This window comes from Schistocerca piceifrons, chromosome 1 (assembly GCF_021461385.2).
Source record: "Schistocerca piceifrons isolate TAMUIC-IGC-003096 chromosome 1, iqSchPice1.1, whole genome shotgun sequence".
Lineage (NCBI taxonomy): Eukaryota > Metazoa > Arthropoda > Insecta > Orthoptera > Acrididae > Schistocerca > Schistocerca piceifrons.
This window is the reverse complement of record NC_060138.1, coordinates 829,813,218-829,838,999: the sequence shown is the minus strand read 5'-3', so window position 1 is coordinate 829,838,999 and position 25,782 is coordinate 829,813,218. Positions and strand designations below refer to the sequence as shown.

General features: G+C 45.2%; 1 protein-coding gene across 2 annotated transcripts in view; it reads left to right on the top strand.

Moving 5' to 3' along the window:
• LOC124714599 (protein outspread) overlaps window positions 1–25,782 on the top strand; it is a 758,909-nt gene that overhangs the window by 380,930 nt on the left and 352,197 nt on the right. For both annotated transcript variants that reach the window (XM_047243036.1, XM_047243037.1), the window contains exon 2: window positions 2,065–2,145. In XM_047243036.1, coding sequence (XP_047098992.1) covers window positions 2,065–2,145 — 81 coding nt within the window. The remainder of the gene's footprint in view (window positions 1–2,064; window positions 2,146–25,782) is intronic.

Here is a 25,782-nt window from a genome sequence, read left to right as displayed (position 1 = left end):
GGTTAGGACCAGCTAGGTTATGGCAACCTAACATGCTCTGTCGAATTCCCTTAGAACTTGCTAGTAAAAGTGACGTAGTACTCTGGAAACTTCGATTTGTTGTGTGAGTAGTGAATTTCGCAAACCTCGCTCGGACCTTTACATAGGACCCAGTAGAGCTACTCAGCCTCAATCCTGTTAGCCCTCTGAAACATGAAATGGAATTCAAATGTCGTGTGGTGATGGCCTCCCGGTGGTTAGACCTGATCGCCTGGTGCAAGTCTTTTGAGGTGACACCACTTCGGCGGATTGCGCGTCGATGATGATGATGATGATGATGATGACAGAAACACCCCAGTCCCTGGGCGGAGAAAGTCTCCAAACCAGCCGGGAATCAAACCCGGGCGGACTGAAACATGAAATACGTAACGTCCGCATAGTGTAATCCATGTACACCAAAGTGGACTTCGCGTCAGGCACAGTGTTGAAGAAATCCTTGTACTTAGGGGTTCTAAATTTTCAGGAGTGATAAGAACGTCTAAAATTACGAAATGTATTCAGTATTCGTTATTGTCACTATCGAAAGATGAACTGTCTGCAGCTGCCGCGACAACGCATCTACCGCATCGTCAGGTTCCACTGTAGCTCCTCTTTGCACGTAGTTCTGTCTGTCATCTGTACCCGATAGTGTCTTTATAAACGTCGGTAAGTTATTTCATAGATTTGTATTTTTTTACGCGAGGAACATAATTGACATTAGCTCTGACTTCAGTCAAAATTGTTTTTACAATGAAATGAACACCCTTAGCTGCTTACAGGCGTTGACATACATCAACGGGGACAGATGAAAATGTGTGTCCCGACGGGGACTCGAAGCCGGGATCTCCTGCTTACATGGCAGACGCTCTATGCATCTAAGCCACCGAGGACCTAGAGGATAGCGCGACTGCAGGGATTTATCTCTGGCACGCCTCCCGCGAAACCCACATTCTCAACGTATTGTCCCGCACTACATTCGTAGTGCCCCCGCTCATTATGCTCATTACTCGCGGCGCGTTGCCGATTCCCGTAAGAGTTCGGGCACTGTTTGTGCATTCGCAGAGAAGAAGAAGATGGTCTAGTGGCCGGTGAGGCTTAACTATATATATACACTAAGATGGTATAGATAAGGCTCACCGGCCACTTGACCATCTTCTTCTTCTCTGCGAATGCACAAACAGTGCCCGAACTCTAACGGGAATCGGCAACGCGCCGCGAGTAATGAGCATAATGGGCGGGGGCACTACGAATGTAGTGCGGGACAATACGTTGAGAATGTGGGTTTCGCGGGAGGCGTGCCAGAGATAAATCCCTGCAGTCGCGCTATCCTCTGGGTCGTCGGTGGTTCAGATGGACAGAGCGTCTGCCATGTAAGCAGGAGATCCCGGGTTCGAGTCCCGGTCGGGGCACACATTTTCATCTGTCCCCGTTGATGTATGTCAACGCCTGTAAGCAGCTAAGGGTGTTCATTTCATTGTAATTTCATTCTAACGAGCTGCGTGGTCACCAATGGTATCTGTTCTTTCGGACATGTCCCAAAGAACAGATACCATCTTAGTACATATAAAACTGTTTTTGTTTAAGAAAATATAAATCGTTGGTGCACGACAGACATGCTGTCGAGTACTTTCCTATATTATAATTCTAGTACGGCCCTTCTTATTAATCACCATACCCATGATTAAACTTCATCACTCACTGTAACAATGTACAGCTTGATTGGCACCTGTAGTTAGCGCAGAGTACAACGTTTTAGTTACTACAAAGAACGAAGCTATTCCTAGTTTCCTTTTGTTAGAGGAACTTAGTGAACTGGTTAGAGGTATCACCACAGTATACAGACACTGTGGTATCTCTGTGTTAACTTGGATCTTCATCTGTAGCATGAAGCTGCCAGTGAAGTGTACTATGTTGTATGAAATTGTTAAGAAGTTGACAGTTGCTTATATTAATGCTTCGCATTTGGTAAGAGTAGAATAAAATTGCTGTTGAAATGAAAGTTCTGTGTGCACATTCTCACAGCACGCTTCTGCTTGTCTGTTGCAGGCGACGCGTACGATAGTCAAGTGCGGCTACTTGTTCGTGGCGCCAGGATGGGACTTCTCCAACCCACTCAACCGCACCAAGGTGAGTTCTTGCTCCTGATCACACACAAACTTGTTATTCGTGTGTCCTGAATATGTATGAACTTGCTTGGCTTTAAGTATCCGCTACTAAAATGGAAAGACATATTACTGGTAACTGCAAGATTTTTTAAACGTAGTGTCTTCGGCAGGTATTAGACGAGTGCTACAGTTCGCCTACATTTTCCTTTATGGAACGCTTAGATACGTCGTTTATCACGCAACACTAGCTGAAATTCACGCTTGTAATGTTTACAGCGAGACAAGGCGTTCACTGCTACATGAACGTTTGACATATTACGAGCACGTTCAGATACTCCAGGATTGATGATGGTTGTGCGTAAAATACATTTCCACGTCTTCTAAGACGTGGAGAGGTGTCGGCATGTGGCTGTGTGCCAACGTGATTAGCAGCCCACTGTTTGGATTTAGAACTCGTGTCCTCGGTCTGCGAGGCGGGACTTGTTAAGTAACCTGTTACCGCTGGTAACCGGCTGCTTAATGAGACTTTCCGTTACAAAGTCAGGTGGTGAATCGGGCAGATTAGCAGGAAGTATTGCTATTACAGGAAATGACAGTGATTGGTAGACAGAGAGATGGCAACTTTTGCTATGAAAGTTTCTCTCTTTGCTACATGGGTAGGTATAATGACCACCGAAGATACTTAATAGCAGTTAACGCCAGGAAACTGTTGGACGAGAATAACAATTTGCAGACCACTTTCTGCTATCGGTACACACCAAGGAAAAGTGGACGGGAGCCTTACCTATTTCTAGTGTGGACAGAATGCCTTAGTTCGTGAAACATGGACACACAATTTTTTTGCAGGTACTGGTTGATTTTTTTAGTTTTTTCGTCATCGATCTTTCGCCCAGTTTGATGCTGCTCCCATCTTTTTCTATCTCGTGCATATAGTAGTCCTTGCCTATTCCTATTTTTTCCGCTCTAATGCTCTATCCGGCGCCAAGTTAACTGTTCCCAGGGACAATAACGATTGTTCCACTAATTAGTCTCTTCTTCCCGTGAGGATCTTCCATAAAGTTTTTTCATCCTCTATCCTGTTTAGATTTTAATTTTTGACATTCTTCAAAAACACTGCATTCCAAATCCTTACCATTTCTCTTTATTTCTGACATCACGTCTCACTTCCGTTACATGTTCTGGTCCAAACATACTCTTAAGAAACTTACTCACGGTTCTACCAATATTTGATACCAGTGGAAGTCTTTCCAGAAAGAAAACTTTTTTGCGTCTGCCAGATCTTATTGATATCTTATTTCTCCCGAATTTCAATTATTTATTTGTCTATTTATTTGTTTATTTATACATCGAGGAATCATTTCACAATATAGGATTTGTGACCATAATACAATGTACAATGAAAATACATAACTCAAACACACACACACACACACACACACACACACACACACACACACACACACACAGAACATATGTTTATGAGGATAGTACAGGACAAGTTGGTGACCGTGGCGTTGCTGAAGAAACCATCCCGCCACTTGTTGAAATGATTTAGTAAAACCTAATTCAGGATGGCCTAATAGAGCAAAATCCACCATCCCGAGTATGACAAGAGCCAGTGTCTTAACAACTGCACTGCCTCATTCGGTTGGTCCTTACTCTAAAGGATTCTCTTGATCATAAACAATTTTCCCCATACATCGTACAGTAAAACTGGTTTCGTACAGCACCGCTGCCCTCGCAAAGGCACGCTGGTGATTACAAGACAGCGAACATGCATGTCTCCATGTGCTCCCTTCAGTCTGTTAAGAAAACTTGAGTCAGCGCCCCATTTCATGTGTGAGATGTTGACCTGAGTAGAATGAAAAAGACGTTGCTGCAATGCTCTGTAGATGTTGGCGCACTTTTTCGCAAGATCATTACATTGATTGCAAAAGCATTACGTTGAGATTATATATTGTAATGCGATAAAGTGGTGTAGCTGTTACCTTTAGCTTTTAATTCCTACTCTGAAGACTCAGTGTAAAATTTAATAGTGTAGCATGCGTTACCTCTGAAGTATCTGTTAGTTGCCTCTTAATTGTTGTATTTTAGTGACCGTTTTCGTCTCTTTGTGCAATTTATATACAGATACATTCGTTGATAGAAAATGCTTTTTGTAGTTTTTTTGTTTTTCCGTGATGAATGTATGTCCAAATTGGCTCCTGTTCAAAGATTATGTATAGAACTATTAGCGAACTACTTACTAATGCCTTGCGTGATGTGTGTATTCCCTGATGTAGATGTATTCACTTGGTGCAGAAAGGATAACCGTATTTTGTCGAAAATTGACGTGTTTAGAACGGTAGCTGTAATACTACAAGGTCCATAATTGTAACAGCAACCAGCCACAATTAAGGTTTAACAAGATTTATTTGGATCAAACTCGGGAAGAGTAATAACTGAAATACCATAGACCTAAACATAGTTTGACTAGTGTAGTGAACATATATAGTAGACTAAACACCGGTTTGGTTGTTCTGCTGAGATAAGATTGCTAGTAAGAAGCATTGCCAAATTGTCATGGTCGGAAAGATCAATGACGACTACACATTAAGATGTGTTTCAAGTTTCTTTTTCATTGGTTCCTCTGTGCACTTAACGAATAGATTCCTTAACCGCGAGTTCATAGAGGTGCTATTGCGAGCCGACTTCGAAATTCGTATCACCCGCCTGTGAGTGTGTTTCTTGCCAGCGTCTAAGTAACTTTTATTCTATCTTAAAGTAATTTAAACCATTTGCGCGAAAGGATAGAAGAAGCGTGTGCTGTCGTCACGCCCGATGGCGTGCAGTAAATATGGTTGCCTAAGGCGTATGTAACGCTGTAGTGACCTTATCTTACTTTTAAAAATGGTTCAAATGGCTCTGACAAGGGAACCTCCCCATCGCACCCCCCTCAGATTTAGTTATAAGTTGGCACAGTGGATAGGCCTTGAAAAACTGAACACAGATCACTCGAGAAAACAGGAAGAAGTTGTGTGGAACTAGGAAAAAAATAAGCATAATATACAAACTGAGTAGTCCATGTGCAAGATACACAGCATCAAGGATAATGTGAACTTACGAGCGCCGTGGTCACGTGGTTAGCGGCATCAGCTGCGGAACGAGAGGTCCTTCGTTCGAGTCTTCCCTAGGGTGAAAATTTTAACTTTTTATTTTCAGACAATTATCAAAGTTCAGGCACTCACATAAAATCAACTTCGCTCTCCAAAATTCCAGGACATGTTCAGATTTGCTTGGACATATGCAGGATTTGACGGTCTACACACGGAAAAATTTGAAAACATTAAAAACATATGTTTTGACAGAGCACAGGGAAAACTGTACGACTGTGAAACTGTTGCATTCATTTGTTGCAGTTTATGTGACAAACTCTTAAGTTTTCATCACTTTTTTGGGAGTGATTATCACATCCACAAGAAAACCTAAATAGGGCAAGGTAGAAGAATCTTTTTACCCATTCGCCAAGTGTACAAGTTAGGTGGGTCGACAACATATTCCTGTCATGTGACGCACATGCCGTCACCATTGTCGTATAGAATATATCAGACGTGTTTTCCTGTGGAGGAATCGGTTGACCTATGACCTTGCAATCAAATGTTTTCTGTTCCCATTGGAGAAGCACGTCCTTTCGTCTACTTATCGCACGGTTTTGCGGTGCGGTCGCAAAACACAGACACTAAACTTATTATAGTGAACAGAGACGTCAATGAACGAACGGACAGATCATAACTTTGCGAAAATAAAGAAAGTAAAATTTTCACTCGAGGGAAGACTTGAACCAAGAACCTTCTGTTCGGCAGCTGCGCACGCTAACCACGGGACCACGGCGATCCTGACCGCTTAATATCTTTGATGTTGCATATGTTACGGATGGACTAGTCAGTTTGTATATTTTACTTATTTTTATCATAGTTCCATACAACTTCTTCCTGTTTTCTCGACTGATCTGTGTTCAGTGTTCCAAGGCTTATCCACTGTGCCAACTTATAACTAAATCTGAGGGGGGTGCGATGGGGAGTTTCCCTTGTGATCATTATGGGACTTAACATCTATTGTCATCAGTCCCATAGAACTTAGAACTAGTTAAACCTAACTAACCTAAGGACAGCACACAACACCCAGTCATCACGAGGCAGAGAAAATCCCTGACCCCGCCGGGAATCGAACCCGGGACCCGGGCGCGGGAAGCGAGAACGCTACCGCGCGACCACGAGTTGCGGACTCTTACTTTTAAACAAGTTTTATAAATGTGGTTATGTTCTGACCATATTTATACAGAAACTTTTTCTCTGTGCATAGAATATTTTTGTGTGTTTCTTTTTAAGGGTATATTGTACTTCGTACTCTTCACACGAGCTGTTGCACCGACAAGACATTGTTGTACGCTTTCTATAAGTATATGAAGCACAGCATTCGAACTCACTACCAGAGCTAGTTTTCCTAACGCGAAACTCATCCTAAGCATGACACTCATATGCGATCCGAGTCAGACGTGCCCGCCACCTAACTGAATATATTACGCTGTCGGCTATTTCCGAAATACATCTAAACGACTAGTGGAAATTCCTTTTTTCTTCCGTCCATGAAAGTGAACAAGATAACTAGGCATTAGCAATTACAGAAATAGGGCTATACTTTGAGCAGAGGCACATTTTTCTTTAACACCTGTACATATTTCGGTGGAGTTTTAACAAGCCAGTGGTTTAATTTTCTTTTCTTTCAAAGAACATACACAAATTTCGCTGACACCATACATAACATTTCTAAAAAAAATATATTGCTTGATAGTATATCCTGAGGTTTTGTGTAACTGACTGTAATGTCCGGCACAGCTGATGTTTTGCTCCAGTTCATACTCCGCTAATAATCAGGACTTGTCAGTAGTACACAGTATTACAACGTACATGTATCTATGGAAATTCTAGGCCTAAAATGAAACTGTTGGTTATTTTGAAGGCTTTTACAGTAACCTAGGAAATGATATTTCAAGAACAGCTAACAAATCGGTGTTGACTGCGGAGTGTAAGGTAATTGTCTTGCGGTAATGTAACGTTAGTTTCATTGTGGGCAAAGAATTTATATAAATGTGTGTAATACACTGTTGAGAAACCACGATTATTTGCAGATGTCACACTGGAGCAAAATATCAACCGTACTGTAAGTGGCAAACATCTACACTTACATCAGTATGTGATATTAAGGTCTACAGGGTGTCTCTCTTAAGAGTCTTCATACGCTTTTTCTGTGGTCTTGCGGCACATACTTGCAATTACGTGCCGGACGGAGTGGCCGAGCGGTTCTAGGCGCTACAGTCTGGAACCGCGCGACCGCTACGGTCGCAGGTTCGAATCCTGCCTCGGGGGTGGATGTGTGTGATGTCCTTAGGTTAGTTAGGTTTAAGTAGTTCTAAGTTCTAGGGGACTGATGACCTTAGCAGTTTAGTCCCATAGTGCTCAGAGCCATTTGATAACGGGTACTCTGCAGCGTCAGCACTGCCCCGCCGGCCCGCGCTGCCCTCAGCCGCCATGCAGCAGCGCTGCTCAGTGACTCTGGAGTACTGGTTATTTTTTGTGTTTCACCTTTCGTGTTAATACATGCCGACAAAACGAAAATCGCACTAGAGTAATTTGAGACCGCTCACTCGAATGAGTACGTAAAAGTACATTTAAAAATAGTTTCCTTTCTAATCGGGAAACTAACCGGCGCTTTCTGTTGAAACTGGGCGTCGCGTCAAAGATGCGACGAGCAGTAACTATGAAACGTCCCCTTAGAAAAATTATAAATGGCTGTGCTTAAACTGACACACAGTACTTTTAGCGCAACGCATTCTGACTTGTAATAATCCCTACAAAAGAATGGGGCCCTGACTAACAATAACCTATACCTTTCATGAATCACTTACCTCACAAAAATCTTCGTTACTCAAACTACTGCAATACAGCGAGCGCCACTACTGCCAGCTAAATAAAAGATTCAAACTACTGAAGGCACTAACTACTGATACGCATAATTAGCAAGTGAAAGATTTTGATAGAGAACAAACAATGTATTTACCTTAATAGTGTTCAAAAGTCATTATATCGGTTCATGACATCAAGTATTACAAATTTACTCTTTCTGGCGGACACACGTCCAGATCGTCCGCTCTTAAAATTCTGCCATCTCTCTCCCCACATCCACCACTGCTGGCGGCTCACCTCCAACTGCGCAACGCTACGCGCTATTAACAGCCAACTGCCCAACACTACAATAGCCAACAACAATGCAAACCAGCCACAGACTGCACACAGCACAGCAAGTGATTTTCATACAGAGCGCTACGTGGCGTTACCAATATAAAAAACCTAAACAGCCTACTTACAACTGTTAAGCAGACTCCAGCTGCACAATGCAAAAAACTAAATTGCAAATATCGTCGAAACACCAGAAAAAATGCGCCTGGAGAGACACCCTGTACATTTTGTTCATAAAGTTATGAACATGAATACCACAGCCCAAAACTGTACATGGTATAATTCAAATATTTTAGTTGTTACTAGACAGAAAATAAAATGATCCCACCTACGGTCGTGGACCTTCACCGACACATGAATGAGTTTTCAAGAATAATTAGTGTCTGCTGAGGGCAGAACCCTATTTCCATAATTATACACCGAAAGAAAAAAATCGCAAGACCAAGGAAGAGTTGTGCAAAAGTTGGTAGGCGTGTTTCTGCATCTGAAAGATGATGTATATTTACATTTCGCACCAGTCGCGTAAGAGTAGCGACAGCAGTGCCGCTAGGAGGATGCAAATCAGCTTTGCCCTAAATATACGCTGTAAAGGTCTTGAGCGTTAGCTACCTTTGAGATTGGATGTGGTGAGTTGTTGTTAGTCAAGAATGCCTTTAAGGCGATAAAGACACCATTATCAACACGTGAGTTTGAACGAGGTCGTCTGATAAGCTACGAGAAGCTGAATGTTCCTTCTGAGATACTGCAGAAAGACGTGGGAGGAATGTAGCCACTGTGCTTGAACGCTGGCAGTGGTGGTCACGAGGACGTAGGGTCGCAAGATGAGCAGGTTCCGGACGGCCTCGTGGCACCACTGAGAGGAAAGGTCATCGTGTTTGACGTACTGCATCTGCAGCAGCTGTCTGAGTAGCAGTTAGCACAACAGTGACACAACGAGTTGTTACAGACCATTTACTTCAACCACAGCCCCGAGGCAGACGCCTTGTAGCGTGCATACCACTGACTCCAGACCATCGCCATTTTCGACTTAAGTGCTCTCAAGCGAGAGCCATTGGATGGCAAAGTGCAGGTCTGTTGTGTTTTCTGATGAAAACTGGTTCTGCGTTGGTGCCAATGATGGCCGTGTGTATGTTGTGTTGTATTGTATTGTATGGTATGTTAACCGGGGACCTAGAAACGACGGAGAGGCTCCGTTCCCGCCGCAGCCGCAGTGAACCACAACTCCACGACGACTACCGCAGTCCAATTCACCCCTCCGCCACCCCCCACACCCAACCCTTGTGCGGTTCGGCCCCGGTGGACCCCTGGCCTGGACCCCCCCCCCCCCTCCCCCCAGGGAACGTCTCACACCAGACGAGTGTAACCCTTATGTTTGCGTGGTAGAGTAATGGTGGTGTACGCGTACGTGGATAACTTGTTTGCACAGCAATCACCGACAGTGTAACTGAGGCGGAATAAGGGGAACCAGCCCGCATTAGCCGAGGCAGATGGAAAACCGCCTAAAAACCATCCACAGACTGGCCGGTTCCCCGGACCTCGACACAAATCCGCCGGGCGGAGTCGTGCCGGGGACTGGCACTCCTTCCCGCCCGGAAAGCCGTGCGTTGGACCGCACGGCCGACTGGGCGGGCTGGTGTGTAGGTTAGGAGGAGGCCACTTGGTGGCCTGCAGCCGCGTGGTCTACGTCGCCATGTCACGGATTGCGCGGCCCCTCCCGCCGGAGGTTCGAGTCCTCCCTCGATCATGGGTGTGTGTGTTGTTCTTACCATAAGTTAAGTACTGTGTATGTGTAGGGACCGATGACTTCAGCAGTTTGGTCCCTTAGGAATTCACACACATTTTATGGCTTGCAACCAGCCCGTCTGCGTGATAAAGACACTAGACATGTACCTGGATGTCTGGTCTGCGGTGCGATATCATATTACAGCAGGAGCGCTCTCGTGGTTATTCCACGTATCCTCACTGCAGATCTGTAAGTCAGTCTGGTGATAAGCTCTGTTGTGCCAGCATTATAGACATGTTTTCACCAACAGGATAACGCTCGTCTACGTACCGCTGTTGCAACTCAACATGCTCTACGGAGCGACGACATGTTACCTTGGCCTGTTTTATACCCAGATCCGTCTCCAATCCACTCCAACGTCATCCACAAACAGTATTAACCGTCCCTATATTGACCGACCATCTGCAACCGGCGTGGAGCTGCATCCTACAAACTGACATCCGGTACCTGTATAACACAACGCATGCACGTTTGCATGCTTGCATTCAACGTTCTTTCGGTTACAACGGTTATTAATATACCAGCGTTTCACATTTACAATGGCTCATCTCGCGCTTACATTAACCTGTGATCTTGCAGTGTTAGTCACTTAAATATGTTAGCTAGACAAATGTATTCCCAAATATTTCCTTACTCTACACTATTTTTTGGTGTATTGATTTTTCCGTTGAACTATATTTGAAAGCCAAGAAGGATAAAAAGTGATTTTCCACCGGTAGCTTAATAATTACGCACTAACCTTGGAAGAATTACTGGCTACGAAGCAGATCATAAGCTTGCGCTAGAAGGGAAGTGAGTCATTTGGTGTAGTGTTCGTGAAGTTGGCGTTGCCAGGAAACGGTGTCAGGCACGGAGCTGAGCTCTTTACGACTGCCGCCTAGGTGAGGGCGCGCGGTAAGTGCAGCCACCTGCACACCTCGTGATGAGAAAGGCGCAAGGGGCTGTTGTAAATTCTGTGCCAATCAGTGCGCTGTGCTTAACGTTCCGTCGCACCGCCGAAGCGTGCCTCTAAATATTACAAGAACGATTATTCAAACAGATCGATGTTTTTCTGAACTAAATTAGAAGTGCACGGCACTGTTGTCCGTTAAATAGGTTACTGGGTACGTTTTCTCTTGGCTAGTATGAAGGCTATTCCGCTGAAATGCTGAAGTCCCCAACGGAGGCTACTTCGGTACCATTCGATACAGAGAGAGTCGGTTCGAATACCGACAGTGAAACTTGCAAAGGGCCTCGCAAACTTGAGAACCTTACAGAAACGCTATAATTGGCAGCGGGAAACGAATACAGAAAATTCTTACATTCTTTTCCTGATTCTGTTTGGCTGAAAGGGCTAGGTTACATTTGTACATCTGTAAGGAAATCGGTTTTGCATAAATTGTTGCTTGCAGGATGTAACAACGATGTTTATAAGGCTAACAGCAAAATAAATTAGCATAAAAAGTAATTGGTGGCAGTTCTTTTTTCAGACTTTCGTTATATCAAAATTCAAGGAGTTTCAGCATCCAACATCCATCAAACAGTCTTTTATTTGTTAAAATAAGATGTATTTATCTGAGGGAGAGTTAATGCATATAGTTGCATGTCATTTGCCAGTGTTGCTGCTGCAACGATCTTTATGTAGTTTCCAGGGAAGACCACGAGGTGGTTCTTTTTTTTCGTCCCCTATTAAACTTACTTACAATAGGAAAGTGTCTCCACAGTCCAAGATAGATGCTATGTTACTGTTGGCGCACACATGTAAAATAGCGCCGTACTGGACAAAAACAAAACGACGAACAAGTGGGAGGCGACGATAGCTCTGTATCACTCACTGATTGAGAAAGCTGAGGTAGTCATAGCCAATAAAGAACACGCACAGCAAAGGAGTAGAATTCGACGAACAAATTGGCGCATCCTTCTTCTGGAAAGCCAGCGGCGAGGTCCAGTACCTAAAGTGTATTGGACTCTGCAGAAGTGTCAACACGTTCCGCTCCGCCCAAGTGTTGCACCGCATAGCTCTCGCAAAGAGACACGTCATTGTATTTTAAAATACGAAATGTGTTCAGTAAGTAAGGTAATACTTCATTTTGTTGGCCAGTTTCGGTTGAAAAATGCTGAATTTGTAGTGGGACATCGTGGAATACCTCGCTGCAATACCTCTTAATTTCCTGAAGTGCCAATAGGTGACGTCTCTGTACACTGCCTTCAAAATGACGTTTAGCATGGAGGTAAGTTCCAAGCGGAGAGGTGTCTCGGTGTTTCATTTGGCGGAAAACCAGAGCATCGCAAATATTCATCTACGCAGACCAGGAAGTGAACAAAAGCACGGTGAGTCGCTGGGCGAGGCGCCTGTCATCAGCGCAACAAGGTCGTGCAAATCTGTCCGATCGCCTGTTTTCCGGCCGGCCGCACACAGCTGTGCTAGCCTCAGAGAGTTCAAGAAATTACTTCATCGTGCTCGTCGTCACAGAAAATACACAAACTTATTCTTCCCCATGACAACGCAAGACCTCACAGAAATCTGCGCACCCTAGAGAAGCTCTCAAAACTTCATTGGACTGTTCTTCCTCATCCACCGTACAGCCCTAATCTCGCACCTTCCTTACTTGCATCTGTGTGGGCCAACGAAGGATACACTCCTAAAGCGGTCGGCACACAGACCGTGCTGTCGAACGTTAACGTTGAGCGTGCCAAGTGCAACGTGCTGCTGAACGTTCAGGAACGATGCGACTTGTGCATACGGTACGTGGGCCCCAACGTGGTATACGCGATCGCAACGCAATCCAGCGGCAGTTGAGGAATGTTTCTAGTTCGTAAATCACACTGTTTACTCAACGGGCGCGCGTAATATTCCCACGTTAGCTCTATTAAAACGCACGTTTCCTCCATCGTCCACGAAAAGGAAAGTAACATGTCCAATCAATAAGGACACAGCCTTATAAAAGTTCCATTACAAACAGTGCGTACAAATTTGGAATACTTCTCCACATAAGATAAACATTATTTCATCATTCCCACATTTTAGTAAAACCCCAAGGTGAGACTTACTTGATCACTGTTCCTACCTAGTAGCAGAATCTTTGCAACATGTGAATTACGAAGCGTAAAAGAAGGAGCAAAATATCTTTATACAAGTAGCGCAAGCTGTCCTTTAGATTAAGCCAATCGAACAAAGTCACCCCTCAAAAAAAGGTGAACTTGTGAGCATGAAATATTATAGTCTATACCTATATTGAACTAATAATAAAGTATCAGAACCTAATAAAAACTCGAATGTTAGGGGGAAAAAAAATTGGTTGTGTCAGGAGGCGAACCACCGCCCCAACAAAAAAAAATTATTATTGGACAGTGACGCTATTCATTATGCTAAAGCAACATCACGCCTTTTGTATCTAATCATAGTATCTCACCGATCGGTAAAAACCTCAATCGTAGATATGTTACGAAGTGAAATTTAATTATAACAAATGCGTTTTGGGCGGATCTTCAGTGTGTCGCTGCCTTCAAATAGCCTACTCTCTTAATACGCAAGTTACAATAATTCTTTTGCCACGAATACGATGTTTCTCATTATTTTATTGAAACGAATCACACAGTTAACAATGGGTTTTCCAGTGATTCTCAATTTGCTGGTGCTCAGAAACGGCATATATACATATATGCTTGAAATGAATGCTAATATGGCGCCTCACGACTCTGTACTGAAGGGAGACGGCGTGCGTGTGACGTATGTGGCGATGTGCCATCTCATTGGTCAACGCTCAGAATATCTGACATGCCAGATATTGCTCTGCACGTTCGGAAAGACTCCAGAGCGTGCTATTCCATGCTATGACGTCAGAAACTAGGCACTCTCAACGCTCGGATGCACGGTCCGTGTGCTGACTGCTTAAGGGACCAAACTGTTGTAGTCATCGGTCCCTAGACATACACACTGCTTAAACTAACTTACGTTAAGAACAGCACCCATGCCAGAGGGAGGACTCGAAGCTCCGATGGGAGAGTCTGCGCAATCCGTGACACGCTGCCTCAAACAGCACGGCCACTCCGCGCGGCGCGGGAATTAGAACGTGGAGGGCAGGGAGGTTACAGACGCAGCAGTACGATGGCTCCGAGGTCGACCAGTAAAGTGGTATCATGTGGGCATACAAGTCCGCCTAGAAAGATGGCGTAAGGCGGTCGCATTGAACGGAGATTTAGTTGACAAACAGGATTCTGTTGCCAAATGAGCGGAGAATAATGTGGTGCATTGGAATCCTGAATAAACCTACCTTCTTTGAGCAAAGATGTGTCGCATTGCTTAGTGAACGCCCCCTCGTAGATTTTGTTTGATTTTGGCCGTTCGAGCTAGGGTACTTGCCTTGCGAGAGCAACGACGAAGCAGTCCGTGCGACATGAGACTGGTCGGCGGTAGCGGGGTGTGGCGTCGCAGGTGCAGGCCGCAGAGCGCGTGGTGTGGGCACGTGCAGGCGCAGCGTAAGCACGGCCTGTCCGCGGAGGGTCATCTAGCAGGCCGACGACCCCGTGCCATCTGCGTCTGCTCTTAGCATTCGCGGTGTCACCCGATGTTATCTGCCGCCGGCCGCACTGCGCCGCGCTTCCGCGTTGCAACATACCCACGGACTGCCCCGCGGCCGCTATTAGCAGTGCTACCGCCCGTACTATATATGCTCTTCCCCCGGGGCGTAGCACTAGCAAAGGGGAGCCTGGCGCCGCCATACGTTGCAGTACGTCTCCTTCGTCCCTATTTTGCCAGGAGATACGTAACTACGTTTCGTTGGTTGGTGCGTTCCAGCCAGGCATTTGGCTCAGGGCTTAAGACACTGTTCGGTTTCGGGAAGCGTAAGGTAAAAACCCCATTTGACTCATCCGGGTTTTCAGTAATTTCCGTAAGTCACATCAGGAGACGGCTGGGTTGGTTCCTTCAGCAAGGTTTTTCCTGCTCTTCTTGATCTAATCACACCTCATCGTCTACCGCTGTCCAACTCACATAGTCCTAATTACAATGACGTCTTTGTAGACGAATTTGAACGTCAAACTTACTTCATCTGCAGAGTTTCGTTCTTTTATTCTGAAGAAGGAATGTTGAAATAATATTCAGACCTAGAGTATCTAATCATATTCAAACAAGTTTAGGGCATTCTCCCAATCGTCGTTTTCTACACTACCCGATGTTTCTACTGGGCATCTGCCATTCATCATCTGTTGGGCCATCGAAGACTAACAAAAAATTTATTTTCCTTTATTGTTGTTCAAAATCCCCGCGATTGGTCGGTCTTAGATCCGATGACGCTGCTCTTCAGCCATTTTTACTTACTGAAGAGAAGATTTAAAGTATATAAAAAACAGCGGAAAACACATTTTTAAAAAAAAATACAGGATGACCCGGAAGAGGTAAAAATTGACCCACATGCTTGAAATGCCATGAGGTTTCATTGAAACGAAAAAAGAAGCACAAAATTACCATCAGATAGCTTCTCATATGATCCAAAAGCAATAATTAGCATCAATATTGATTTGGAAGAAAGACAATGTTGTTTATAACAAATGCTCAACATGGCGACAGTCATTCATGAACACCAACACTAGTAGAGGTACAGTGTTCTGAACAGCACTGTAGCCATGGTGAGAAATTGTCGTCGGATGTTGTGTTATTGTATCCCTAATGAAGACTGACGATTGCGGTAAATTCGCGACTGTAGGTAACTCCACAACGAATAATCACACGAATTCAGGTCTGGGGATCTGGAAGGCGAGGCATGACGAATGTGCCGGCTCAGCACCAAACGATGTGAAGAAGGGATCTTTCAGCCGTGTAGCAATATGAGATGGAGCGCCATCCCCTATAAAAGCCGTACCTCCCAGTCGGTGTTCATCAGCTAGGCTAGGGATGATGTGATTCTGTAACATATCAGCGTACCTCTCACCCGTCACGCTGACAGTTTAAAAGCAGCACCCCGAATTTCCTCGGAGAAAAAGGGCCCGGTCATGATTTATAGGATAAATCAACACCACACCTTGACTTTCTCGTCATACAATGGGATTTCCAGGAAGTTCTAGGGCGCTGCAGTCATGGACTGTGCGGCTGGTCCCGGCGGAGGTTCGAGTCCTCCCTCTGGCCTGGGTGTGAGTGTTTGTCCTTAGAATAATTTAGGTTAAGTAGTGTGTAAGCTTAGGGACTGATGACCTTAGCAGGTAAGTCCCGTAAGATTTCACACACATTGAAACATTTTCTTTTGGAAGTTGAAGATTTTACGTAACCAAAATTCTGCAGCTGTGTTTGTGTGTCATAGTGTGAAATGGACTTAGTCGGTCTACAACGTTTTAGGCAACCAATCGTCTTTTTCTCCCATTTCTTGAAGTGTCCACATCACAAATACTCTCCCCGTCACAAAATCGCTGGTTAACAGTTCATAATGACGCTGGGTTTTGTACTGATAGCATTGGAAGGTACGCCTTATTGCTCTCCATACAGCAGGGCTTGGAATGCGGATGCGACGTGCGACTTAACGAGAGCTGACTTCACCATGCGGAGACGAACCCGCTAAAACAGTGGTCCCCAAACTCCCCCTCCCCCCCAAGAGCCAATAATGACATTGTGTGGTAGCACCTCTGGCCGCTTACATGCCGACCTTAGAAATAATTTGTAACCTACATAAACTAGTGTGAACTCTCAGTACAGTCGCTTTAGTTAATATGTAGCAACAACAACACTATCACCTGTGTGTATTAATTTTATTTAATTGCAGCCGGTTTCGGGGATACAATAGATCACCTCTAGAAACGCACTCCAACTTCAGGCCACAAGTAGCCCACCGGGACCATCCGACCGCCGCGTCATCATCAGATGAGGATGCGGATAGGAGGGGCGTGTGGTCAGCACACCGCTCTCCCGGTCGTTGTGATGGTTTTCTTTGACCGGAGCCGCTACTATTCGGTCGAGTAGCTCCTCAATTGGCATCACGAGGCTGAGTGCACCCCGAAAAATGGCAACAGTGCATGGCGGCCCGGATGGTCACCCATCCAAGTGCCGGCCACACCTGACAGCGCTTAACATCGGTGATCTGACGAGAACCGGTGTATCCACTGCGGCAAGGCCGTTGACACACCATCTCTAGGCCCTTCTGCAACACGTGGTGGTGGTGGTGGTGGTGGTGGTTGGTTGGTTGGTTGGTTGGTTGGTTGTTTCGGGGAAGGAGACCAGACAGCGAGGTCATCGGTCTCATCGGATTAGGGAAGGACGGGGAAGGAAGTCGGCCGTGCCCTTTGAAAGGAACCATCCCGGCATTTGCCTGGAGCGATTTAGGGAAATCACGGAAAACCTAAATCAGGATGGCCGGACGCGGGATTGAACCGTCGTCCTCCCGAATGCGAGTCCAGTGTCTAACCACTGCGCCACCTCGCTCGGTGGTGGTGGTGGTGGTGGTTTCAGCGGGCATTACCACCACACTCTAACAATAGCAGCAGCAACAGCCGGCATCCGAGGAACTTTCGGTTCGTGCTGCGTCTGGCTGCAGTACAAAAGAAAAGTTCCGCGAAAGCCGGTGGTTTCTGCTCCGTTTATTAGAGATACGGTGGTGATGCCCAGTGAAAACGTCGTCACCCTGTGTTGCAGAAGGGCTTGAAGATGGTAGATCTTACCCCCGAAACCGTTAGCAATTAAATAAAAGTAATGCAGAGAGCTGATAGTGTTTATGTTGCTGCACATAAATAAACAGCTGCTGTACCATTATCCATTAGATTTAAGGAAATTAGCTATAGTAAGGGCGCAGTAAGTTGGCCGTCGGCCCTTAAGTACTGGTCGTTAAGAGTCGGCACTATTAGGAATACATCGTGTCGCTTGTGGCCTGTTTCAGATTACTGCCTCCTCAGCGATCTAACACTTGTTGCATTATAGTTGTTTGATGAAATGTTGTCGGTTTCACTGGCTATGCGAATGATTTTGTTTTATAATAGTATTTGTATTTACATTCACTACTGCAAGAATTTGATAAACATTTCACATGTCAACTTTCTTCTGCTCTGTGTATTGGATTATAACAGCCTTATTTCAGGTTTCGTTACTACGAATGAGTACCGCATTTGAAGATGAGCGCCATGCGCACTGCTCCCTGCGGGTCCGGGAGTTAGAATAGGCCCGAGGTATCCCCGCCTGGGCGACTAAAAGGAGTGTCACACTTTTCGGCCCTATAAGTTCAGGTCCCATTCTAAGGGTTGGTATGGGTGCGGGTTGTAAGGTACGCGGTTGTGGGAGGCGATACGGTCGTGTCTTTCCAGAATTTTAAGGAATATGTTGAATGGAGACAGAGATCGACTAAGGTGGATATACGTTAGGAAGGCGTTGATAAGGAATTAATAGAAGAGGATTAGCACACCAGAGCGTAAACACAAGGCGCAGCCTGTTAGCAGTTTTAGCAATTTTTGTCGGTTTAAAGGCGGTGTGCATTCCATGTTAGTTTTCTGTTCAGGGTTAATCCCGAGTACTTGACTGTTTCATCTGCAGGGTGGGTTGTTTGCAGACGGAGAGCTGGAAGTCAGGGCGACAGAAACGCCGGGTGGTGCGACAAAGAAGGCGGTTTGGCTTTTAAGTGGATTTGCTTGGAGTTTACAGATATTACATCACTCGACCAGGAGATTAAATTCGATTAAGACAACCTCTGTTTCGCAATTTTCACAGGTGGAACTACGGAAGTCAGCTGTCACCAGGATGGCACCACCGGCACACCCTTTAGTCTTCCTTTTCAGCCTGAGGATGACTCCCAAGTGCCCAACCTAAATATTGTGGAGTTTAGCAATCTCCCTTGAGAATTCTATTCGCCGGGAAAATTGTAAAATTTACAACGCCTAATAGGTGATACACAAGGTGTTTCTAGATTTCATAGACAGCTGAATTACGCACATAAGGCCTTGTAGTTCGAACATATCTTGCTCATAACCTAAAAAACGGGGGAAACGGTGCTTCGTTCTGGAGATACGAGAATTGCCTAGTATAAGCAGTTATAGTAAGTGTGATGGTAAAAGGGCGGGTATTTTGTGACATTGTCTCATTTGAGCACTTCCCATAAACGACAAGGGTTCTAAAGTTTGAAACATTTTCCATCCTGGCAAAGAAAGTATTATTTCATGGGAGCGGTAACAGAAAATTGAGTGATAAATGGAGTACTTACGCTAGATCCAAGACAGCCTTGGTTGACATGTTCACGATTGCGACTGCAGGTTAGGTACTATTTCTTTTACTCAGTTACGGCACGTGTCGTGTGATAAAAGAATCGAGAGATTTAAATTGTTGAAGGAAGTTGATGTCTCATAACGCAGTATGACATAAGCCCGACCGAGCGATATGGTACAGTGTTTAGCACACTGGACTCGCATTCAGAAGGACCATGGTTCAAATCCGCCTTCGGCCATCCTGTTCCAGCGTTTCCGTGATTTCCCTAAATCGCTTCAGACAAATGCCAGGATGGTCCATTTGAAAGGGCACGGCCGACTTCCTTCCCTAAGCCGATGGGATCGATGACCTCGCTGTTCGGTCCCCTCCCCCTCAAGTCAACCAACCACACGGTTAAATTCATCGCTATTCATCAGGAAATGCTTGTAGCGAAATATGTTACCCCGAGAGTAATGATTGATTTCTTTTTTTTTATTTAGTGTTGCTTGAGATTATGTGCTTAACAGAAAGTACATATGGTAACGTCGAGAAATATGCTAGGTCTGTCCGTGCGTAGAGACGGTATGATGTTTATCAGGTATAATATTTTTATCTTCTTAACGGTAACAGCAGATAACTCCCCACCACCTGTGCTCTTCGTTTGCTATTGATGTCAGTCGAATAGCTGTACCGTGGTCTACATAGAGCTTCAGTGTTGTCGAGTTTCAATTTTCAACGTCTGTACCGGATTCGCTGTTGGTCTATGCTCTAGTGTTGACGAAAGGACGTACTGATTTGTGCCCACCACAAGGAAATCGTTCGCACATACTCAGCCTCATAAAGATGTCAGAAGAGCAAGAAATTTTATAGTCTGGTGTGTGGTGTTCGATTTTGGGTGCGAACATTAGGTATTGTTGCCACGGAAGTCATACCGACAGACGACGAAAAATACCCGGCATTTCATCTCACGTCCTAAAACGCATGGACGGTACAGCATTCTTCCTGCTATTTTTAAGACGCACATCATTGTTCACACGTTTCCGAAAATGCTATTGCCAGCGGCAAACTAATGAGCAGAAAGACCCATCATCGATTGGTAATCAATCCACGAATACTGTCGCACTTTTTAAAAATCTTGTGCTTCAAATTCGTGGTGGTGGTGGTGGTGGTGGTGGTGGTGGTGGTGGTGGTGGTGGTGGTGGTGGTGGTGGTGGTGATGATGATGATGATGTCCCATACTCAGAGGAGCGGAGACCCGCACTACCGTACTAAGCAAGGTCCTAGCGGAAGTGGTTTGCCATTGCCTTCCTCCGACCGTAATGAGCATGAACGACGATGATGATGACTCAAAGACACCCAGTCCTCTCGAGTCTGGGAAAATCCCTGACCCCGCCGGGAATCGAATCCGAGACCCCGTGCGCGGGAAGCGAGAACGCTACCGCAAGACCACGAGCTGTGGACAGTGATACAAAGAAAAAAATATAAAACCTCAGTTGAGCTGCTCTTGAAATACAGTTCGTGTGTCTCCCTTACCGGATAGTACTAAGAGAAAAAGATGGAAAGAACTGCACTATTCGTCATTGGTTCGCTCAGCAGGTACGAGAGCGTCACGGAGATGCTCATCCAAATGCAGCGGCCTACACCGAAAGAGAGTCGTACGTCGCGGTGAGGATGCCAGCTGAAATTCGAAGAAAGCCCATCGAAAGTGTTACTTTCCTTCTAATGTATCTTAGGAAAAAGTCGTAACACTAAATGAGAGTAATTCAACTTACCAACAGTCTCTCTTCCCGCGCATGAGCCGTGATTGAATGAGGAGATAAGGAAGATGATGGTACGCGCTGTTAGTTTACGTCGGCAGAGGAATTTAACTATCGATTCCAAAGGCAAACGACCTCACTGTATTGGTAGATAACAAAGTTCTGAAAACCATAAACATTGCAACTCTCAGTTAAGCACCGTGGATTTTCTGTGACATCCCTTTCCCCTCTTTTATACGCGCGCGCGCACACACACACACACACACACACACACACACACACACACAAACACACACACACACACACACAGGGACGCACGCACGCAACACGCGCTCTCCCTCTCCCTCCCCCTCCCACTCTGACGAGGAGGAGAGTTGCGGTCCAGACGCTGAGAGATAAAGCTGCTATTTCAGCGTGGCGGCCCCGCGACAGGGAAGCTCGTTTTAAAGCGCTCTGGATGCGCGCCGTCGTTAGCGTCGTGTATCTGGCGGCTATCGCGTCACGTCTGCCGTGGCAGACTGCGCGGCCCGCACGTCCACCAACAGCGGCGGGCCGGCCTGTGCCGGTGGCGGCGTCCAGGCTCCACCCTGAGCATTCACCGAGGTACTTGTACCACACTGCGGAAGTGAGATTTCGAAGAGTACTTAATGTCCTTAAGATCCCTTGATACGTCATTCAGTCACCTTATCTGCACTGCAGGCACATGTTCACAAATATCTCCATTTCAGATTTATTTACTTATTTATTTTTGCCATTGCCAGTCTGCATTTTATATCCTCTCCACTGCGGCCATAATTAGTTTTTCTGCTCAAAAACCAAATCTCATTTGGTGCTTCTAGTGTTTCACTTCCTGATCTACGAGGTGCGTTTCGTAAGTAATGCAACACATTTTTTTCTCTCGGCCAGTTTCGCTTGAAAAAACATGGAAGTTCTTGTTGGACATTGTGGATTATTCCCTATTCTGCCTCTAGACTTTCATGAAGTCCGATAGGCTTGGAAATGTTGTCTGCAACTGAGGTGCGTTCCAAGCAGAGAGCTGTTCAAAAAAGGTTCAAATGGCTCTGAGCACTATGCGACTTAACTTCTGAGGTCATCAGTCGCCTAGAACTTAGAACTAATTAAACCTAACTAACCTAAGGACATCACACACATCCATGCCCGAGGCAGGATTCGAACCTGCAACCGTAGCGGACGCTCGGCTCCAGACTGTAGCGCCTAGAACCGCACGGCCACTCCGGCCGAGAGAGCTGTTTTTGAGTTTCTTTTGGCGAAAAAATCAGAGCATCGCAAATATTCACAGGTGCTTGCAGAAAGTCTACGGATACCTGGCAGTGAACAAAAGCATGATGAGTCGTTGGGCGAGACGTCTGTCATCTTAGCAAGAAGGTCTCGCAGACCTATCCGATCTCCCGCGCGCTGACTGGCCACACACAGCTGTGACTCCTGCAGTCTCGTAACGCGCGCACACTCTCATTCGAGGTGATCGACGGATCACAAACACATCACTGCTCAGCTGGACGTCTCTGCTGGTAGCGCTACACACTCGTCCACCAGTTGCGGTGTGTGCCGGTTGGGTTCCTCGCCGTCTAACAGAAGATCATAATGTGCAACGAACGATCGGGATAATTTTTTGTCGAACTTTGTCACAGGCGATGAAACATAGGTTCATCACTTCGAACTGGAAATGAAACGGTAATCCATGGAGTAGCGCCACACTACCTCTCCTCCGAAGAAAAAGTTAAGAGCTGCAGTCTTAACCGGTAAAGTCATGGCGACGATCTTCTAGGATTCTGAAGGGGTTATTCTGTTTGATGTCCTCCCTCACGGTGCAGTGATCAGCTCTAAGGTTCACTGCCCTATCTTCAGGAAACTGAAGGAACAACTTCAGCGTATTCGTCGCCACAAAAATGCAAACGAACTCCTCATTCGCCGTGACAACACAAGGGCTCCCACAAGCCTTGGCACCCGAGACAAGTTCACAAAACTTAACTGCTCTGTTTTCTCCTCATCCACCGTACAGCCCAGATCTGGCACCTTACCACTGTCGTCTGTTTGGCCCAGGGAAGGAGGCGTTCTGCGGGAAACAGTACGTGGATTATGGTGAGGTTACTGATGTAGCAAGACGTTGGTATCGACGTCGATCAGTAGAGTGGTATCATGCCGGCATACAGGCCCTCCCAGTAAGGTTCCGTAAGGCCGTCGCATTGAAGGGAGAGTGTATTGAAAAATAGATTTGTAGCAAAAGAGAAGGAAATAATATGGTATATTTTTAATCCTGAATGAAACCAACCTGGTTTGGAAAAAAAGTGTGTTGCATTACTTAATGGAGGCCCCTCGTACTTCCCTCAGCATCGCTTGGCATAATTGTAGAACATTCCAACACCCTTGTACTACATTTGCTGATGTTCATCGTATAACTTATTTTCGAGACACGATGCATTCCATTCAACTGCTCTTGCAAATTGTTTGCCTTCCCTGACACAGTAACAATGTGATCATCAAATCTCAAAGTTCTGATTTCTTTTGCTCGAAGTTTAATTACGTTCCAAAATTTTTCGTCTGTTTCCTTCACTTATGCTTTATTCCACAGACTGTGTAACAACAACATCGAAGATAAGCTAAAACCATGTCTCACTCCCATCTCAATTACTGCTTCCCATTCATGTCCTTTGCTCGTATAAGTGCAGTCTTGTACAGAAACAAGTAGTACAAAACCTTTAGCTCCCTGTATTTTGTTCCTGCTACCTTAAGAATTTCAAAGAGTGCAGTACAGTCAACACTGACAAACTTTAGATAAATCTTCAAATGTTATAATAGTAGGTTGCTTCAGTCTTACATTCTGAGATAAATCCCTGATGTTGGTATTACATCACTTGTTCCTGTATTTCTCTGGCACACAAAATGATCTTTTCTGAAATCTGCTTCTACTAGCTTTTACAATCTTCTGTAAATAATAGTGTCAATATTTTGCAACAGTGTCTTGCCAAAACTATTTCTGAAGTTTTCACACCTGTCAGCACCCGTTATTTTAGGTTTTGTATTTTATTTTATGTGCTCTGAACACAAAACGCAGGGGTTTTACGGCCGAAATGTAAGAAATCAGTTGCCACTTTCAAACATATCCTAGCATTCTAATATTCTTTACCGTTGTCTGTATGTCAGGCGACCTGATGTTACAATGTAAACTGAGGCATCTTCTCAGTAAGAACCATCTCGTGACTCCTATCCAACATCTCGTCTGTTGATCCATAGGACAACGAGTATTCATGAAATTTCAACTTTTTAGTTTACCACATCTTTGATTCTTATATGATGTGACCACCACTATTGATGATGGTTATGACAGTACGGGCACATCTTATGGGAAGACGCGCGTTGAAACATCATTTGCGAGACTGCAGGGAAGAATGTTCTAAGGCGACATTTTGCGATTTGGATTTTAATTGGGACAGTATTTAAACGTTCATTGGGTCTGATCCATTAGGATACCACGTGATCGTCTGCACCTGCAGTCAAATGAGCTGAATGGTCGTAATGTGTGAGCAGTTTCAGTAAGTATCCTAAGCTCACAAAGTCAGGGAATTGGTGAGTAGACTTTCTGGGTGCTGGCGGTGGGTGAGTCCTGACCCCTGATGTTCCAAAGCGTTAAATGTTTATGATGTCGGGATGACGGAAAATTTGCAACTGCTTCGAGAGTTCGGGCATAAAGTTCTCATAAGGTACATTTACAATTGTTGCCGACAAGTGCTGCGGCTTAGAGCGTGCACAGGGATGCCTTGTATTAGTTACTAGCTCGATGCTGGGGTGGTGTTCGTGGAGGAGACAGACTTCAGGTGTGCGAATTGATGTTTCCTTAACTGCAGGAAGGTATGGAGACAAAATGAGTACACCCACAGTCCGCGACTATATATGAAGAAAGAGCGGTTAGTGGTTGCAGAAACTGCTAGCTATGGGCGCAGAGGCATAAACACGCCGCCTCTCGGCCGTACTTGAACCGTGCGCTGGCTTCCCGCTTATCGCAGTGGTCGTTCGGGTCGGCGCAGTCTGTGATGACGCAGCGTGAGAAAGAAGTGAGCACGTTCAGAATATCAGGTCATTGACATGGTCTCATAAATAAAACAGAGTACAGTCCCTTATATGCATATAGGCTGCACATTTTGTTGATGATAAGCGCTAACGTTCTTTACCAAGAATGGAGGCGTAATCACATAGCCTAATCACCGTATTCATGATCACTGTCCCGTCTGTTAAGTAGTACGTGGAAGAAGAGAGTTCAGTCCTTGTATTCAAGGCTTAGATGTTAATGTACAGCAAATCTGTGAAATGTTAAGCAACATTTTGCAGCTTGATTATAATACGTGTCTTGAAGATAGTAAGTGAACCCTGATATATAATCCTTCGTCAGACAGTTGATCGGCTGTACAATGTGAATAATAAGAGGACATTCCCATGTCGTATAAACATTATGGTTGCCAAAGGATTTTTGTACCAGTATCTCTGATCCTCCAATAACCAGAACCGTACAGAATGAATCCTTGGCTATATTCGTGCTTATAACACAGCATTGCCCGCGTATTCATTTTGTCAGTTTTATATCAGAAACGTATAATTCCGCAGCTGCTTCGCGTATCTACAACGCGATTTTGCAAACGTCTCTGAAGGAACACTTCTTCATAGCTCTGTAGACAACTGCTGTTTTCGCCCACAGCCGTTT